The sequence below is a fragment of the Schistocerca americana genome, chromosome 8 (assembly GCF_021461395.2).
Source record: "Schistocerca americana isolate TAMUIC-IGC-003095 chromosome 8, iqSchAmer2.1, whole genome shotgun sequence".
Lineage (NCBI taxonomy): Eukaryota > Metazoa > Arthropoda > Insecta > Orthoptera > Acrididae > Schistocerca > Schistocerca americana.
Genome location: NC_060126.1, coordinates 206,877,073 through 206,897,864, shown reverse-complemented (window position 1 = coordinate 206,897,864; position 20,792 = coordinate 206,877,073). Strand labels below are relative to the sequence as shown.

Sequence of the window (20,792 nt, the reverse complement as noted above, 5' to 3'; positions counted from 1 at the left end):
CAGATAGAAAAAAGTTAATGGACCAGGTAAAGCGAGTCGAAACATATGATACAAAAAAAAACAGCGGTCCTTCTGGAATGAATACTCTGCCGACAGTTCTCGTGTTCTCTTTTTGAACGGTTCTCATGCTGAATTTTAGCTAGCAGTGAAGTGCCAAGGGTGAGGCGGCGGTTGCTGGCGATGACGGCATGCGGGCGAGCAGGTGCGGCCCTTCCCGGCTGCTTTTCGCGGGTGAATGACATGCCGCGGCTGGAACGTGCTTTCCACCAACCTCAAATACTCCTTACGTTTACTGGGAAGTCTCTGCGGCCTCTGTCAATCGTACTGCCGGCATCTTGTTAACTGGCTATAAAGAAATAACTTTCTTTGGTCACAAACCACAGCGTGCAACCTCAAAACGTATTTGAGGAGTTCAGTTACAGACTGCGATGGAGACAGGGAATAGCTACCATGTACAAAATCAGTAATATTCAAGTCATGTAAGATTTCTAAAAATAGAATCGCACTGCACAGTGCAAACGTCTTATTACTTCCAGACTCCGAGTACACAAGTATTCGGTGGTTTATATGTACAGCTCCAGAATATGAACATATTTGCACTAGCGTGTCTTCGGCAGGTACGAGAGAGATACTGTTCCTGTATGGGAGGTAGACGAAAATATGTACCAGTAACCCGCAGTGGTTACCGAAACATCTTCTTTGTGCAATGGCAACACAGCCACAGTCAGCCATTTTGCTGATTTTTACATACATTTAGGACGATTTTGACATTAATATGCAATTTAAAAGGAATTCGTGAAGAGAGTATTACTGCTTTTAACGTCTAAAGACCAGATTGTAATATTTCTTTCCATAATGAATGAACACAAGAAAGTAGTAACACCTTTTGGTTTCCTAAACGTGTGAACTTTCAGGAATCTACAATAGGTTGCAGTTTTTCCGGGTGGTTCAGTATCGGTGTAGAACTAGTCTGTTCATTGTTTCCTTCGAGTAACAAGAAAAGTACTCTAAAATACTGCATACCAAACTGCGTGCCTTGAAAATATTCCAGTGGTAAATTCTTCCTCCAACAGCACAGTCCCACTGAATCATCCACAGAGAAGCCCTCGCATCGAAGTATTTGACTCTTGGAGTGATATTGGTCTCAGAATATATAGTGACACGAAATGGCTCTAAACAGTATGGGACTTAACATCTGAGGTCATCAATCCCCTAGAACTTAGAACTACTTAAACATAACTAACCTAAAGATATCACACACATCCACGCCCGAGGCAGAATTCGAGCCTGCGACCGTAGCAGCAGCGTGGTTCCGGACTGAATCGCCTAGAACCGCTCGGCCACAAAGGCCGGCTATAGTGACTCGAGTATATAAAATCTCGGTCAGAGAAATCAAGGTTTTTCAAGACACTGCATTAGCAAATGGGAGTACAATACATGTATTTCTTGTGCTGCTGCCACTCACGATGGTTCTATTGTGCCAACGTATTGCCTCTTACTTTCCAATTATTGCAAGAAATGTACACTTATTCTGAACAAGGAAAATACGAATCTTTCAGTCCTTCTGAAAAATGAATTTTTGGTCAAAGTAAAATACCTATCCGAACCCTTCAAAAGTTGATTCTCTCTGTACATAAACTCACATTTTAAAATGAACACAAAATGTTTCAGAGAATGTTAGAACCGTGGAAAGTAAGAATTAATGTGTGTGTAATCGATGATTGTTTTCCATTGTTGCAGCCGTATGTGATTTGCAATGAAATTGTTTTTTTTTTTTTTTTTTTTAATATAAAATCTGTTTCTGAATGTCACCTGTCACAGCTTATCAAATTGCTCTGAGATAGATAACACTGAGCAATCTCCATGAATTCCAAAACCATTTAGAGCCAAAGTTGGATCTCAGTTTCTTTGTTTTTCTTTTTTTCGAGAATCTTATAGATAAAAACGCTTGTTTCACAGTTTCACTGATTATCATTTATTATTTTTTAATATACGTCAGGTTTCGGATTATTTTTACATTGTGTACCGTCTTCCGAAAGACAGTGGTTACCCGAAATCTAAGTTGCTGCGCGCAAAAATAATAAATAGTAATCAGAGAAATAGTGGCAAAAAATTGTTTTCCTTGTAATCATTATGTTTCTTCTTGCACCATCAGTGAAGTCAAGAGATATTCTGAAGAATTGTCTTGTGGCAGCGCCGGCCTGTGTGGCTGAGCGGCTCTAGGCGCGTCAGGCTGGAACCGCGCGGCCACTACGGTCGCAGGTTCGAATCCTGCCTCGGGCATGGATATGTGTGATGTCCTTAGGTTAGTTAGGTTTAAGTAGTTCTAAGTTCTAGGGGACTGATAACCTCAGATGTTAAGTCACATAGTGCTCAGAAGCTCTTGTGGCAGCAGATTGTAAACACGCTTTGTCAACAAGCATTGCCAACACGGAACTCCATGTTTTTTGGATAACACTAAAAGATTAATAGCCATTGCTCAACGCACATAATAATTTTAACTAGTAATATTAACTGATAATATTAACTCCTAAGCAAAATCCTGTTTGTAAGAAGTTGTATTTTCTGTGATTGAGATTAAGAGTTAATAACATCTTAAAATTAATACTGAACAGGATAATTGGACTCTTATACGCAATATTGATTGTGAGATTTGAGAAATTGCGAACTGAGAAACAAGGCCATCCACTTATTATTGACGTGAGTAAAAAATCTGCGCAGTGAATTATCTGTGAATCTCAAATATGAATTTCCGTATTAGAATTTTTCAAACTAACCTAACAGCTTTGTTAGATGCACCGCTGTTTTGACTTGGGACGCCGGAAATGAAAAACATTTGGGAACCACTACTCTATGGCGGTACGCAGTACGTAAATTCACTGTAAATAGCACCGAGACAGAATGTGCAGCGGCAGAGGTGGGGATAACGTGTGTTTATGAGGAGCGAGGTTTAAATTCCGACCTGCCTTCCAGGTTTAGCTTCTCCATGATTAAAGACATTAAAGCCAGCCACACGTCTCCTTCACTCATCTCCACTCCAGTTCATCGCCTCAGCTAGTGTTCTGACTTCAATAAACTAGCTGTCAACGCCGCCTAACGTTCCTGCATTCGAGACAAATCGCATCGCACCATGTAATATTTACAGAATGATGGGAACTGAAGGGAACATAAGTTATTTTTTTTCGACAGGGATGAAGACGGTGGAGTCAGGGTGTGAGGCTTTCGATATATACTAGGTGGGATGGGTTAGGTAAGAGTGGAGGATTGGGAATTCCATAATAGAGAATGTGTTGGATTGTATATAGGAAAGAACTAATGGACTAGGTGTAGATATTGGGTTAGCATGTAGCGTTGTAGCTAGGCAGGGGAAGGTGAACTGGGGCTTTCATTGTAGGACTGCCGGTTATGGCAGGTGCGAATGACAGATATGGATATTGGTCTGGAAGGGGAGCAACAGAAGCTGGTCTGGAAAAGGACGTGCCCTGTTTGGAGGTGAATGGAATGTGGGACATGTTGACAGTGGGGCTGCAGCAGAATGGAAGATGTAATACGTTGTTTGGTCTCCAATCTGAGGCAAACGTAGGACTAAAAAAAGTGTTCCGCGTGTTTGAAGCGTTGTGGGAAGTTTATAAGCTGGTGCAGGAAACGGATTGGAGAAGGTGGTCGCATACACAACCTAGCACCCAGAAACCATGGTCAGATGTCAATGTAACTTAGTGCACGTAGGCACGATCGCCGCCTATGTAAATGATTAAATGATTCAAATGGCTCTGAGAACTGTGGGACTTAAAATCAGCGGTCATCAGTCCCCTGGAACTTTTAACTACTTAAACCTAACTAAGCTAAGGACATCATACACATCCATGCCCGAGGCAGGATTCGAACCTGCGACCGTAGCTGTCGCGCGGATCCAGACTGAAGTGCCTATAACCGCTCGGACACAGCGACCGGCTTGTAAATGATTAGAGTTGCAGGTCTCTGTGACAGTCAGAACGGCCGCCAGAATACATTCGTGTTTAGTGTTGCTACCAGGCGTGGTAGGGTACACACTGAGCTGACAAAGGACGTGGGATACTTCCTAATATCATGACGGACTTTATTTGCTCGGCGTTTTACAGCAAGTCGACGTGGCATGGACTCAACAAATCGTTGAAATCCCCTGCAGAAATATTGATCCATGCTGCCTCTATAGCCGTCTATAGCTGAGAAAGCGTTCCCGACGCATGATTTTGTGCACAAGCTGCCTCTCGATTATGTCTCAAGGTGTTCGATGGGTTTCAAATCGGGCGATCTGGGTGGCCAAATCATTCTGAGACAGTCAAGAATGTTCTTCAAATCAATCGGGAACAACTGTGGCCCGGTGACAGGGCGCATTGACATCCAAAAGATTCCCATCGTTGCTTGGGAACATGAATTCCACGAATGGAGGCAAACGGTCCCCAAGTAGCCGAATGTAACCGTTTCCACTCAGTGACCCAGCCTATTCCATGTATACACAGCCTACACCATTGTACAGCCATTACCAGTTTGCACAGTGCCTTGTTGGGAAATTGAGTCCGTGGGTTCGTGGCGTCTGCACCACACTCGAACACTACCATCAGCTCTTACCGATTGAAATCGGGACTCATCTGACCAGGCCACGGTTTCTAGTCGTCTAGAGCCCAACCGGTATGATTACGAGCGTAGAAGAGATGCTGCAGGCGATGTTGTGCTATTAGCAGAGACACTCGCGTCGGTGGTCTGCTGCCATGGCCCATTAACGCGAAATTTCGCCCCTCTGCCCTTACGGAAACGTTGGTCGTACGTCCCACATTGATTTCTGCGGCTGTCGCATGTATTGTAGCTTCTGTGTTAGGACTGACAACTCCACGCAAATGTCCCTACACTCCATCATTAAAGAGAGGCCGTCGGACACTGCGTTGTCTGTGGTGAGAGGTAATTCCTGAAATTTGGTATTCTGGGCACTCGTGACACTGTGGATCTCGGAATATTGATTTCCCTAACGAATTCCAAAATGGAATGTCTCTTGCGTGTAGCTACCATTCCGCGTTGAAAGTGTGATGATTCCCGCCGTGCGACCATAATCACATCGGAAAGCTTTTCACACGAATCAACTGAGTACAAGCGACAACTTCGCCAATGACAATTTATACGTTGTGTACGTGATACTACCGCCATCTGTATATGTGCGTATCGCTACCTCATGTCGTTTGTCACTTCAGTATATAAGGCAAGTGAACAGAATCAGATGTTGAGTGATCACTGTAAAGGACACAGGAGATTCCGCGTACTCGTGTGAGACAGCTTTACCAGCACGTCATAGAGTTTGAAAGGGGCCTCATTCTGAGTCTGTATTCCGTCGGCTGGTCAAATCAAGCAATGGAGTAAGACTTCCGGTCACGGCGGTAGTGACTGAGGGAACTCTGGCGGTACAGCGGTATGTGGCGAACAACCTGCTCATGCGACAGTTTCGTGGTGCCATTTTACGACATATGAATTCTCAGACATAGCGACTGTCTCAATGAACTGTCTGCGTGATGTTGAGGTAATCGCGTTGCCAACTAGATACCCAGATCTGTCCTTGATAGAATGTATGTGTAGGACCAGCTCAGAAGTTAACTCCGTCCCCTCCCGCGTCGGGTACCCGCGCGGTCTGAGGCCTCTTGCTACGGTTCGCGCGGCTGCCTCCGTCTGAGGTTCGAGTCCTCCCTTGGACATGGGTGTCTGTGTTGTCCTTAGCGTACGTTAGTTTAAGTTAGATTAAGTAGTGTGTAAGCTTAGGGACCAATGACCTCAGCAGTTTGGTCTGCAGTGCTGCTATCCAGGACATCAAGGACCAGTTAGGACAGTCATGGGCCAGTTTGCCTCTAGAGAGGATACAGCGGCTTTACGACACCCTTCCGAGCCGAATCAGTGTAAGCTTTGAGACGAGAGGAGGTTCAACATCATACCGATAAGTGGTATCACACTGCCAAGCTATTTTTAATTTTGACTCGTTTTTGTAATCACTGAAATAACATCGCAGACCCTCTCAACCCGTGAAGTGTCATTTCGTGTCCTCCTCCCCTTCTTGGTGCTTTTTTTTTGTCAGACATTGTCGAGAGTGTCGCAGAATACATGTTGTTGTAGGATCTGAAGGGACCGGTAAAACTTAGGATGGGGATAGAGGCCCATGAAACATTCACATAGGTGAGGATGGGACGGATGAGAGCCTTGCAAGTGTGGATGACAGGTGGTATTTTGCCTCCATAGTCGGTAACAGTTGAGGACGTAGGTTGTAAACGCTACTATGAGAATTCTGTTATGAAGAGGTTGGCACAGGACAGGAATTTGTGGAAGGACGCATCAAACTGACTACTGACTTAAAATAACAAGAAAGGAAGAAAAGTCGGTAACTGTCTATATTGCGTCACTGCGTCAACCATCCACAAACCGATATCCATGTTAGTTTTTCCGAAAATGCCTTTTAGACAATATAGATACAGTGGATGACATACTCGCTTCAGAAGACGTATCGTAAAACATTTTGGAGTGTAGTGTCTTTTTGTATGTACGCTGCCGATGTGCACAGTTGATGACAAACGTGTTTTCTTTGCAGACTTCAGTTCCATAGCCTGAGAGACGTGTGCGTCGCACAGCTGCTGCGTGCGTGGCGGCTCTGCGAACCCGTGCTGCCATGAAGAAGAGGAACAGTCCGTCTGTTCGTGCCAGGTAGGTCATTGATAGCGACTAACCGACTCGCACTATTGTGGGTCCTCATTGCAGACGAATTGATTCTCGGTCCTTTGTTACCACCTTTTCCGTGCACGGAGCGCCAGACAGCTGCGGAGAATTATTCAGAGGAATGCGATTCGAGTCCCGATAGTCAACGAACTTCCAAAACAGGATTTTGGGCGCAGTTGGAGGACTCCCGGCAACGTTCAAATTTAGTAGCTTCACGTTCCACGCCAAAGCTACTATTTAAATCTCAAAGTGTCTGTGGCAGTGTTGTAGAGAAGGTCTGATAGACATCGTTAGTAGCGATAAATTCTTAGGGCAGTACGCTTTTGAAGCTTCCCGAGGTAGGCCGTCTGGCGACATCGCAGTTTAGATTTTCCTTTCCCTGATATTTTCATATCTTTTATTGGCGAAAGAAAAGCCACAAAGCTCTCTCTTACGTCCAGCAAGGTATTTTTTTCTTATTTTGTATTACATTGACTACGACACACAACTTATAAGAGGTCTTGCACGGACTATGGAATCCAAATTGCCAAGATAAAAATAATGAAAACCGTACTGGATCCATCAGAAAAACATAGTTTATATTTGCTTGTGAAAAATAGGAAGGCAGTGACAAAATACAGGCCGCTAGATACAGACAGTAGTGAGCCTGAGAGGGCACATGGAGAAGGAGAGAAATTCTAATGTGGTGCAATGCAAGTACGCAAGTAAGGAACACAAAGAGGAAAATTGTAGGTGACTAAGAAAGGGGAAGAGAACAACGTAGCGGAGAGAAGAACAGAGAAATACTCATACACTACTGGCCATTAAAATTGCTACACCAAGAAGAAATGCAGATAATAAACGGGTATTCATTCGACAAATATATTATACTATAACTGACACGTGATTACATTTTCACTCAATTTGGGTGCATAGATCCTGAGAAATCAGTACCCAGAACAACCACCTCTGGCGTTATAACGGCCTTGATACGCCTGGGTATTGAGTCAAACAGAGCTTGGATGGCGTGTACAGGTTCAGCTGCCCATGCAGCTTCAACACGATGCCACAGTTCATCAAGAGTACTAACTGGTGTATTCTGACGAGCCAGTTGCTCGGCCACCATTGACCAGACGTTTTCAATTAGTGAGAGATCTGGAGAATGTGCTGACCAGGGCAGCAGAAGAACATTTTCTGTATCCACAAAGGCCCGTACAGGACCTGCAACATGCGGTCGTGCATTATCCTGCTGAAAATAGGGTTACGCTGGGATCGAATGAAGGGTAGAGGCACGGGTCGTAATACATCTGAAATGTAACGTCCACTCTTCAAAGTGCCGTCAATGCGAGCAAGAGGTGACCGAGACGTGTAACCAATGGCACCCCATACCATCACGCCGTGTGATACGCCAGTATGGCGATGACGAATACACGATTCCAATGTGTCTTCACCGCGATGTCGCCAAACACGGCTGTGACCATCATGATGCTGTAAACAGAACCTGGATTCATCCGAAAAAATGACGTTTTGCCATTCGTGCAGCCAGGTTCGTCGTTGAGTACACCATCGGAGACGCTCCTGTATATGATGCAGCGTCAAGGGTAACCGCAGCCATGATCTCCGAGCTGATAGTCCATGCTGCTGCAAACGTCGTCGAACTGTTCGTGCAGATGGTTGTTGTCTTGCAAACGTCCCTATCTGTTGACTCATGGATCGAGACGTGGCTGCACGATCCGTTACAGCCATGAGGATAAGATGCCTGTCATCTCAACTGCTAGTGATACGAGGCCGTTGGGATCCAGCACGGCGTTCCGTATTACACTCCTGAACCCACCGATTCCATATTCTGCTAACAGTCCTTGGATCTCGACCAACGCGAGCACCAATGTCGCGATACGATAAACCGCAATCGCGATAGGCTACAATCCGACCTTTATCAAAGTCGGAAACGGGATGGTACGCATTTCTCGTCCTTACACAAGGTATCACAACAACGTTTCACCAGGCAACGCCGGTCAACTGCTGTTTGTGTACGAGAAATCGGTTGGAAACTTTCCTCGTGAGACCACGTTGTAGGTGTCGCCACCGGCGCCAGCCTTGTGTGAATGCCCTGAAAAGCCAATCATTTGCATATCACAGCATTTTCTTCCTGTCGGTTAAATTTCGCGTCTGTAGCACGTCATCTTCGTGGTGTAGCAATTTTAATGGCCAGTAGGGTATTTCTTGAGATTGGATTCCGTTAGCAGATTTGTGCACCACGACTACACAGTTACTATCGTAAACAGGGGAAACTCTAGCATTGGTCGTATAAATTTGAGACCGTTTGTTATTGTTGCGTATCGATTTCAGTCACAGAGCGACCATCTTCAGTGCAAGACTATGTTTCACAACAACGCACGTTCTGCTGCAGAGTCCTGGCTTCATTAAGAAGTATAATGTCATCAGCACATGTATCGCAACTGCATAATTAACACGTATTCCTTCTTCATTTCCCACTTTAAGGAGCTGAACCCTTCCTCTGCGGCTACTGAGGATAGTTTTTGGGATATGGAATCTCTTTACTTGACAATTACTACAGTTATACAGCCCAAGTCTAATGACAGTTACATCATTTCGAGCTTCTTAGCAGATTAAAGCCGTTTGCTGTAGTGGTACTCGAGTTCAGAACCTTTGCATTTTTCTTCAGGTAAAAGTGCTTTGTACAAATTTTAGTTAACTTTACTCTACGTACAGGGCGTAAAGGGTGTAAGTGCAGATATTTTTATATGTCGTACCTTAATATGTACACACACCAGTGTGTTAGTTGTTTTTTCTCTGCGTTGAACAGTCTTCCCACAAATACGTCGCAAACTTTACGGGCTGATGTTTCCTGCATGGATTTAACTGCTCCACGAACTGGACTACGCTGGGCGGTATGCACTAGCCGTTTTGAGTCCATGCATCCACACTTCAACACATGACCTGCTGTCGAGGGGAAAATAATATAATGGCTTGCTCTTGCCACATGTACTTGCAGGAAACCAACCTAAAAACACACGACTTGTTGTAGTCATAATTATTATTCTGCAAATGACGTAAATTATTGTGTAATGTTGTTCAGTACACCGTCATCAACCACCAATAGAAATACCTGGATTTATACCCATTATACCCTGTACATTAAAATTAGACATGAAGAACAACAGACGTCAAGTCCCGTGGTTTACGGAACAAGACTTCTGCGTCTGCTGTATCCGTCAATTCACTTGGGGTTAGGCAGCAGCTACAGCAAAAATAGATGAAATGGCAAGGTAGATTAGTAACAGTATTCAACAACTTATTGAAAGAAGTTCTACCACACATAACTGAAGTATGAAGACTGGACGTGGCAGTAATGTCAGCTTGAACTGGTATATCTTTAAGCCTTGGTGTAGCCCTAGATTCAGTGAACGATGACTAACATCAATGTCCAGTTCGGCTCTTCTTGGCGGGGAGTGAAGATTAGTCTTGAGAAGCAACTGATGTGCTATGTTGAAGGTAGGGACTAACTAGTAACTGGGGCAATTTGTCTTTTTATGTCCACGTGAGCAGGTTTGGGGTGTATGATACGATTATTTCCCTGATGGTCTCCAGGTGTAGTTCCTGCTGGAGATCGCTGATCTTTAGCCACCGTAGGCATCGACTGTGTAGCGTTCGCAGTGGTTGAGACTGCTGTTACATGTGATTCCCCAGGAGGAGCGTAGATATAAGACTGGCAGCATGATCGTTATTCGGTAGAGGCGTAATTTGGTCGTCAAGTTCAGTTCAGTTGTTGACTGGACAGCAGTGGGTGTAACGAGTGAAACATGTGTATAGTGATTTTGCGTTTCCCCTATACATGGTGCTTGAGAAGGAGTTTCTGGTCCATTGTCACCCCCATGTAATTTATTTGATTTGTCCAAAGGAATGCGATGTTGTGCAGCGTGAGACGGTCTCTTTAGTTCCGGCCGACTGCGAGTATACACAATAGCACGAGTCTTCTCCGCATTCAGGGTAATGCACTTTGCTGTTGACCACAATTCAATAAGTGCAAGATGACGTTGGAGTCGCCGTACCGCTGCAACCACTCTGTGGCTGCCGATAAGGGTCGCTGTTTAGTCCGCGAATTGCGCAAGTTCGACATGTAATGAGAGGTATTCATGTAAGAGACGAATAGAAACGGGGAGAGAACAGAGCTTTGAGGAATGCCCTTCGGAAGTTGTTGAGCCCTGGACCGCTGACCATCTATTTCAACAAAGCATCACGTATCTTGAAGATAACTATCAACAGTCTTCTTGCAATAGTCCGGGATGGTGGGGACATCACGCATTTTGGTGAGCAGCTTATTTTTCCACACTCGATCATATGCCTTTTCTACATCGAGAAAGGTAGCCGCTGTATAGTTCGCACTGTTCGTATTGTATGCTACGAGGGCTGTTCTGAAAGTAAGGAACGATAGGTCGCGAAATGGAAACCACAGTGAAAATCAAATCAGCTTTATTTGCAACAGTTAGCTACAACTTCCAGCTACTTATCTGCATAGTCGCCGATCCGGCTTAGACGTTTGTCGTAGCGTTGTACCAACTTTCCAGTACCCTCGTTACAGAAGGCAGTGCTTTTTGCCAATTCTCTACCCTGGCCTACAGTTCGTTATCTGTGCCATTGCGCCTGAGTAATAGGTAACTCGGTGGTCTTCTGTGTAGGTTGCGTCCCGTATAATGTGGAGGACACATCAGTCTCTGTTGCAGTGTTACTTGTGGAGTCAAAACGGTCTGCATTTTAATTCTGCATTGTTTATAACTTTAAATAATTTACCGAAGTGTCATGTACCATCAAGTGATAGTGTTCCAGCTCTGAATGCATATTGTACATCATCAGTTTCAGTTATAAACCTGTCTCGACAATCAGACGCTGATAATTATTTTGCTCTGACGGCCCATATGGCTTCTAAAAGAGATATGAGACTCCGTTGTGTACCTGTATGTCAGTGCCTTTGAGTTTGGCGAGAAAAATGTCCAGTGACCGGCAAGCAGTCAAAGGCAGTGTGTTTGGTGTCAGGGAATAATTCCCAGTCTTGCCGCAAAACTTCGCCAACATTTATCATATTTATGGCGGTTTTCGAAAGTTCTTTATCATTCAGTCAAAATTGTTATGATTTTTTGTATAGATACACGAGTGCCATTTTCGAACCAACATTACACACTTCTTATCAGGCTTAAGAGGACTATTTAATTTTATATTTCTTAGCAAGAGTCGGGCAGGTTTCGGTAATAAAGTCGAGCCACATAGCTCTAACATTTATGTATAAAATCTTTACCTGGACATTTCCCCAAAACGTGTGACCGATTTGTATGAGGATATTTGATTGCTATAGGATACTCAGGAGCGTGTTGAATTAACCGTTGAGAGACTCTTACTGAGGATTGCCAGAGGCGTCCTCTCCTATGCAGCTTGTTTCTACGAAGTATATCGGGAGACTTTGCACTCTGGATCAACATAATTAAAGGTGAAGGTCGAAATATTCCATAGATCGTGTATGTGAACTTCTTGCGCCTTCTCTGAGTTTCTTGCTGTCAGGCATTCAGGAAATCATTTTACCGCCAATGCCTTTTGACATATGTTTATCTTCGTTTGAGTACTCGACTTGCAAAAAGGACATAGCCTTCGTACGCAGTACAGTTGGTACGCCTGCTGGCGGAGCCTACAGCCTCGTTTTTCCTATATCCGGTTCGGATCGCTCCAAACATGTGACTCACCAGGGACCTACCGCAACCTGTAGTGACGTAGAACGAGGGGGAGAGTGCCGTGCAAGGACGCAAAGCGCCTCGGCACGCTACGCGCACCTGTTGCAGACACGCACGGTGGTACGTCTGCTTCTGAACGTGGCATATATCCCGTTCTTTATTTCGAGACCGTAAGTGTCTCGTAACTAGGAGCTTTCTAGGAGACACCACAGCAAGTCCTGCTTCTCAGCCCACTATTCCCTATCTGAACGCTGCAATATAATAGGATCAGTAATGAACTAGTCCACCAGACAACTAGGCTACGGAAAAGTTTTCCGCCCATAATAGGAAGGTTGCTGGATCAACGGAACTAGTCACTACTTAATCCACAGAAAGCTGTTAAGAAGTTCCAGAGCAGAATAAAAGTTGTATGCCTCAAGGAAATCTTTCGACTTCGATTTGAAGAGCCCTCAGCTAATAGCGCAGGAGGGGATCCGCAAACAGCAAAAAGCATACTTTTTATTTGAATTGCCTGTGTCTACACGAGATTCGATCATCAAGATTTCGCATGTGCCTACAGTTAAGAAACATTTGAAATCCGTAACATTGTAAAGCCACAGATACACTGACAGAACTATGAACCTAACTCTTTAAAACATCACAGATAGCGAACTTTTTAATGTGCGTCATCATCAAGTTCATTCCTAACATCAGCTATTTGCCTTTGAAGCGAAGACTGACTTTCGTTGAACGCATGAGGAGCTAGGGATACGAATGACTTGTACAATTGGCCGAGAAAGATATCAACTGATACAAATCTTGGATAAAAAAAAGGAGGGCTATAGGCGATGAAAGATGGCCAGCTTTACTATGAGAGTGGAACAAACGTAGCACTACTTTGTAACTTTGCTTATGACGTTGTTTCTAACATCGTAATAATCATTCAACAGCTCGAACAATACTATCGAAGCGAGGAGAGCTTAGAAGCTGCTAATTTCATGGCGAAACGCAGACTGAGGACTTGTAGAGAGGTTTCGAATAAAAGAGTCAAATTTTTGTCGAATTCAGGCATTCCAGTCCGATAGGCTGAAGTATTTTTTACAGCCGCTAAGAAGGAACTGTTAAAATTAAAGTTTTCCATATGAAAGTGTCATTTTGGTCGCAAAAATGAAGAACCGAAACGGGAAATGTACGAGACCGCTTTGAAATACGAGATACGGAAAACCAGTGAAGAAAATTTGAAAAATAACTGAGAATTTCGCAAATATCAATCAATGACAGTTTCTGAATAAACATACACGCATATTGAAATGAGAGTCACCATAAGATTGGCATCTACTATCGCTGAATATGCTTATAGATATCCGTAGCAAAGCAGGAAATTGGAAATTTTTTGCTCATTTAACGAAGGGTATCCTGTACTGGTAGAGTTTTCACAACTGTTTGAGTTTTCCTAGTCTAAAACGTCACAAAACAGCAGCTCTCCGTATCCAGTATTTATTGTAACTGCTCATAGCGATTGGAATATTCAAGCCGCTTGTGAATACAAACTACCGAATACAAACCGGAGTCATAGATCAGCCTGCTACAGTTCTCTTCCTTACGTATTTATGGGCCGTTATTGTCATGTTGTGTCGGAGAAACTGGATGAGAACCACGCACGTTAATTGGCGTGAAGCAATAGGGTGATCGTTACCGATGTTGAAAGTAAGGCACTCGTTTCTGCACATCATAAAAAAGAAAGTTTACTGCAGTTCTGACATGGTACTAGTAACAAATTAATTGCGAAATCAGGAACCACTAAACAGAGTAGCTGTGAACTTCCTTGAACGACAAAACGGAAGTTCATTCATTACCAGAAACTGTACTTACTCAGACTGTAGAAATTCTACTGCAGACTAGCAACATAGATCTCAAGTATCGGCATCATTTTCTGCAAAGATTGATTTCATTGTCAGCAAACGAGACTGATGGAGTCTAAAGTCTTTTTTTTATCGTTGGTGACTTCTCTTGCAAGTTCTCTGTTGACGAGACTTTCTATCGAAATGTTAAGTGGAGTCCACATTGACCATACACAAAGCTAGCTGCATGTTCAATCCAGGCAGAGCGTTTCAATACGTACTGTATGAGTCTGCAGCGTGCAGTTCCCTGCGTTCACACTGGCCTGCTGGCTTGATCGCAGGCAGGGCGCAGCCTTTCTTCAAATGGTTCAAATGGCTCTGAGCACTATGCGAGGTCATCAGTCCCCTAGAACTTAGAACTACTTAAACCTAACTAACCTAAGGACATCACACACATCCATGCCCGAGGCAGGATGTACGGTCGCGCGGTTCCAGACTGTAGCGCCTAGAACCGCTCGGCAACTCCGGCCGGCAGCCTTTCTTCGCCGCGGCAATAGTAGGGGGAGGGTATTAGCGGGCCCATTGCTTGGCCGCCCTTCAAGCCCGGGGAACATCCCCAGTACTCGTTTGATAGCAGGCTGAGTGAAGCTAGGGCCGTCCTGGAGGAAATCCCTGCCTCTGTGCGGGATTGAAACTGGGACTTCCAGGGCTGGAGTCCAATGACCTACCCCAGCGGTTCGCTACCTGGGGTAACTACCCCCTGCGGGCTAGAAACCTGAAGAGTTCGATTGTGTCTGACACGAAACTGTTTATTTTTTAAAGATCATTGCTGTTATCATAGATATTGTAAGATACTAATAATAGTCTTTACACGAGACAAGCAATTACTTCAAACAAAAAAAAAATACGACATGAATGCGTGTCACGATGCAGTGGAGCTTACAGCTAGTGAAACGAATGTATGAACAACATCCTCACATACCTACCCATACACGAGTTCTGTTCGAAAAATTCCGAAACATTTGTAATTTCGCGCCAGTGGTGTCTCGGCACCCCTGCCCTGTGATCGATGTGTAACTGCCTGAAGTTTCATTGTTGTATGTCTGTTAGTTATTGTTCAGTGCTGTACTGAGTAGAACGCTGTGTCGCGCAGTTTCCAAATTTCGTGATGGTGGAGTTAGAGGATCAACGCGTCTGAATTAAATTTTACGTGAAACTCAAGAAAATATTAACTGACACAAAACGATCCAGGAAACCTACGGTGAGGAATGCTTGAGCCGTACTCAGTGTTACGAATAGTTCACATGTTTTAAAAATGGCTGCACGGAAGTTAAAGATGACTCTCGTTCAGGACGCCCATCGACGTCTACCGGCGACGCTAATGTCAGGACCGTCAACGAAACTCTGGACTGGCTGCCAGAAAGACTGCAGAAGAACGTAGCATTTAGTTGGATCATGACATGAAATCCTCACACAGCAGCTTGAAATGCATCATGTTGCTGTCAAGTTCGTCCAATGTCTAATGAATGAGGATCAGAAAAAAGACCTTCGCCTCGCATTCTGTTACTTGTACTGGGAAAATTAACACATTTTCCTCACAAGCTAAGACGAAAAAGAAAGCAATAATATGTCTTTTGTACTGATAATTATCCTGGCGTAACCGAGCGGGGTGGCGCAGTGGTTAGACACTGGACTCGCATTCGGGAGGACGACGGTTCAATCCCGCGTCCGGCCATCCTGATTTAGGTTTTCCGTGATTTCCCTAAATCGCTCCAGGCAAATGCCGGGATGGTTCCTCTGAAAGGGCACGGCCGACTTCCTTCCCATTCTTTCCCTAATCCGATGAGACCGATGACCACGCTGTTTGGTCTCCTTCCCCAAACCAACCAACCAACCAACCTGGCGTATCTTTCCTGGGTGTTAGGTACTAGTCTGAGGCAAATGAAACATTAGCAGGTAGATTTTTTCAGAAGTGCAGTTGAGCAATACATTCCCAGACATTGCGTGGCCAATCAGCTCACAAGAAGAAGCTCATATCTGAGTGAGACAGCAGCTTTTAAGGTTGCGGTAGCGACAGGGTTTAACAGGGTTAAGCTCCTCCCACCAATAATTGTTCTAGGTAATAACTGTTCCTTACACTGAGAAGCAATCTTCAGTAACATCTCAACAGAATATGAAGTTACAATGAAATGAATACCGTTAGCTGCATACAGGCTTTGATATAAGTCAATGGGAACAGTTGAAAATGTGTGCCCCGACCAGGACTCGAACCCGGGATCTCCTGCTTACATGGCAGACGCACTATCCAGCTGAGCCACCGAGGACACAGAGGACAGTGCGACTGCAGAGACTTATCTCTGGCACGCCTCCCGTGTGACCCACATTCGCAACTTATTGTCCCGCATTATATTCATAGTGCCTCCGCCCATCATACTCGTTACTCGCGGCTTTACCGCCGATTCCCGTAAGAGTTCGGGCACTGTGCATTCGCACAGAAGAAGATGGTCTAAAAGATGAAGTGCCTCATGCAAGACCGGGTAGCAGAGAGTCCCAAAGCAGGAATGCAACGTAGTGCCCTGTTAAACCGGCCAATGTACGATTTTAAGTGTGAATGGCCAACCTAGATTCTTCTCATCTCGCAAATCGAATTATCTGATGGCAACTTCCGTGACTCTCGTAACAAATCATCTTTCCCCACGTTAAAATCAACACGCACTTCCATAAAGTGTCTCTTGTAACCAGCATTTACGTATAATGCCTAGTTATGGGGTATCTCTCGGAATTTGCAATCACCGTGTCTGCTTGGGTCATGAATTTTGTGGTCATAAAACTTGTTCGTTGTGCATTATTGTCCTGGCCACCAGCCAAACTCAGTGAAACTTCTTTCGCTCATACACTGGCTGCCAGCATCGTTGTCTAGCGAAATGCTTTATCCTATCTTCGGGACTATCTGTGATGGACAGTTAAATGAAAACCGATCGCCTGCCACAGCCGGATTGTACAACGGCTTCAGTCAATAGTAATCACCACACACGTTAAGACATTTATCTCGCTGGGAGACGAGAGGACCAGTTTCTGTTTCGTAGACCGCCGTCGGCCGCTGATGGATCCACAACCGCACCCACCCTTGCTCTTCCTTGTCCGACTAAAACCAGCGTTCATGGATGCCTTTCTTCAGGTCGCCACAGACGGGAAAATCACTCGGTGAAAGATGCTGAGGCATAATCTTCGTCTGATGAGCAGTGTGGAGGTGTGCGTTGTACGGCAACATGATGGTTCCGTCCGACAGCATTTTTCGATGTTTTGGCCCCATGGAGTGTCGAAGTTTCTGCAAAGTGTCTCTATAGCGCTGGTTCCAAGCTCGCGGAACTCGACGATCCTGTTGCACGATAGCGGCCGTCCGAACACTGTCATTGGGACATGGCTACACTTCAGCGATTTGAAAGGGAAAGACTGCAGCATCTGCCGTAAACCGGGATCTTTAATTGTGTGATTTTCGCGTCTTGGCGACCTGAAGAAAGACACGCGTGAACAAGTGCAAGAGTGGGTGTGGTTGTCGATCCGTCAGTGCCTGGCTACGTTCTGCGAAACATGACTTTACGTTGCATAGAACCTGCTGTGTAATATAAGTCAGAAAGTGACATATTTATGAGGAGTGTCCAGTCTCGCTGTTGTTTAATATCAAATTTTATTTCTTTCACTTCACTATCAATCTGTTTCGGCTAATCATATGGCATCGTAGCTGCAAAACCGCCAAATTATTGTCATAACAAATTAATTAGTACCTTAATACAGCATATATAGAACGACAGCGAAAATACAGTTGCCGCGATGTTATGTATCAGTGCATCTAGACAATATATACACATACGAGGTGTTCAAAAAGTCTCTCCGAAGTGCCGTATGATTTTTAGCCGCGCGTGCCGTATGCCACATTGAATATACCGAAATCAAAATCAGCGAAATACAAGTTATTAATTTATTGAATATTCATTTTTACTTTAAAATTTTCACATTAAATGTTGAAAGTGTCCCCCCTGTTGTTGAATACCCTGTTGCTGAATACACAATTCAATTCGTTTAATCATGTTTCCAAACAAAAGCTATAACATTTCTTCTGTAACAGAAGCAGTGAAAGTCGATATTGCAGTTTTCAATTCATCGATGTTTTTTGGGCGGTTTTTATAGACAGTTGCTTTCGCTGCACCACAGAAGAAAAAGTGAGGTGGTGTTAGGTCAGGCGATCGTGGAGTCCAAAGTCCCTGTGAAATTATGCGATCACAAGAAACATCAGCAAGCAGTGACATTGAAACGCAAGCTGTATGCGCGGTTGCACCATCTTGATGAAAATAACCGTTCAGTATTTCACTTAACACATGTTCTCCTATGAACGGGTACAGAATATCGCTGCAGTATCGTTGTGCGTTTATTGTTTCCTTGAAAAATATGGGACCCACAATCCGACGTGTAGAAATCGCAATCCAAACTGCTATTTTCACAGAATGAAGTGGTTTCTCATGAATATACAATGGATTTGCAGTACTACATGTACGAGAATTTTGTGAGTTCATGTAACCGGATAAATGAAACCACGCCTCATCAGTGAGAAACGTTTCATTAAGAATGTCCCTTCCATTTTGTTGAACGAAATTTCTGAACCGTTGACAATAATGCAGTCTCTTGCCATGATCAGTATTTTTCAGTTCTTGCAATACTGTCACTTCGTATGGGAAAAGTTCTAATTTATTCCTTACAGCTGTGTGGACCGTCCCGACACTAACATCAATTTCCTGGGCGAGTTTTCTTACTGACTTGTTCGGACTCATGGAAATTTTATCGGAAATATCGAGTAGTTTATCCTCAGACAAAACGCTAGGACGACCACTTCTCGGTGCATCTGTCACTGAACACGTACTTCGAAATTTGTTAATCAAATCTCGCACAGAACCGCGATGTGGTAGTGTTTGTTTCCGGGAAAACTGAATTAAATGTTTGACGAATTGAAACTGTGTATTTACCGCCAGCTTTGAACACTTGTTCGACTAAAAATACGCGTTCTTCAATAGTTAGCATTTCAACAGCGACAAACACGAAACAAACGAACAAAGGAACTAAACTTAAACGTTCACGTCAACACGCAACGACACACACCAACGATGCTACTAACGTTGGCTGAGATAAACGAAACAGTGGAATGTTGGGAGAGTCCACTTGAAGGGAAGTATCCCAGGCAAGCGAACAGTCATACGGCACTGCGGAGAGACTTTATGAACATCCCGTATTAATGATATGACGATTAAACAAAAATGAGTTAATACAGAATAATATTAACGTCAGTTAATATCCAAAGGTCCGTCACTAAACAAATGGGCCTACACTAAAGTTTATAAATTGACAACTGATAAGATAACGCAAGAACACGTGTTTTATACGCTACCATAACGTAGCTCGGTAAGAGCGTGTTGCTCTGCTGCCCCTGTCAGCACGTTCTCCAGACATCTCATCCACCGAAAGCAGCAGGTCATGGGTTGTTGAGAGACCAGTACATCACTACTCTCCAGCCACTGTGAGAGACACTTTGGGACAGAGTTGCAACAGAGTCGAAAGACGTACCCGTGTCTATCATCCGAGCTCGTTTCGACTCGATGTCGAGCCAGGTTTGAGCTATTATTGCTGCCATAGGTGTCAGCACAATGAGCACGCTCTTACAAAACCCCAAATTACTTACAAATTTGATCATATGTTCTGTCTCCTATACTGTATGTGCACAGTAAGTAAAATTCCGTATTTTCTGTGCTTCCTGCTATTTCTATTTTAAAGGCCAGGAGTGTAGTTCCGCTCTGTCCAGTAGTGAAAAGTGTTCCTGTTGGGTGCAGCGGCTGCACCGGTTCCTGGCAGGGCACGCGCTTTCCTTCCGCCTACCCGTCGGAGTCTTCTTGTTCCATTTTGCCGGGGATTGCTGTGCACGCCTCTGTGCTAGCACGTGCCAACCGCAACTGCACTGCCGCGCCCTCTGTGTCTAAGAGCTCCAACAAGGAAGGGGCGCCTCCTGTGTTTTCTCTTTCATCCACATTTGCCTCAACCAAGAGATGTAAACGACGATCTTACGTTCTTTATTAGTTAACCATCTCGGTGATTTTGAAGCTCGTAGTTTTAGCTTTTACCCGCGTTTGGAAAATCAGTAAACGTTGATGTGTGTGGGTCCACATTTCGAATCTATTACAGCAGCGATTCTGCTTGATATGGATTCCACAAGTACGTGACTCATTTCTGAAGTTATGTAGCAAAAAATGTCTACGCACGGGTTACTGTTGCGAAATACAGGAAGACGTGTACAGGAGCGAGCGACGATTGGGGCAGCGTCTGGTAGTTAACCCTGAACGTGATAAGCCTAGTTTACACGACGACATTGGGTTGCGCCACTCGTTGCGTGGAATCCGTTGCACGCAAATGGTTTCATACACTCCTGGAAATGGAAAAAAGAACTCATTGACACCGGTGTGTCAGACTCACCATACTTGCTCCGGAC

At 44.4% G+C, this 20,792-nt stretch overlaps 1 protein-coding gene across 1 annotated transcript in view; it reads left to right on the top strand.

The window, feature by feature from the left end:
• The window catches only part of LOC124544672 (cadherin-23), a 401,035-nt gene that overhangs the window by 145,186 nt on the left and 235,057 nt on the right, over positions 1 to 20,792 (top strand). Inside the window, exon 2 of the mRNA XM_047123296.1 lies at positions 6,599 to 6,711. Coding sequence (XP_046979252.1) covers positions 6,677 to 6,711 — 35 coding nt within the window. The 5' untranslated portion in view covers positions 6,599 to 6,676. The remainder of the gene's footprint in view (positions 1 to 6,598; positions 6,712 to 20,792) is intronic.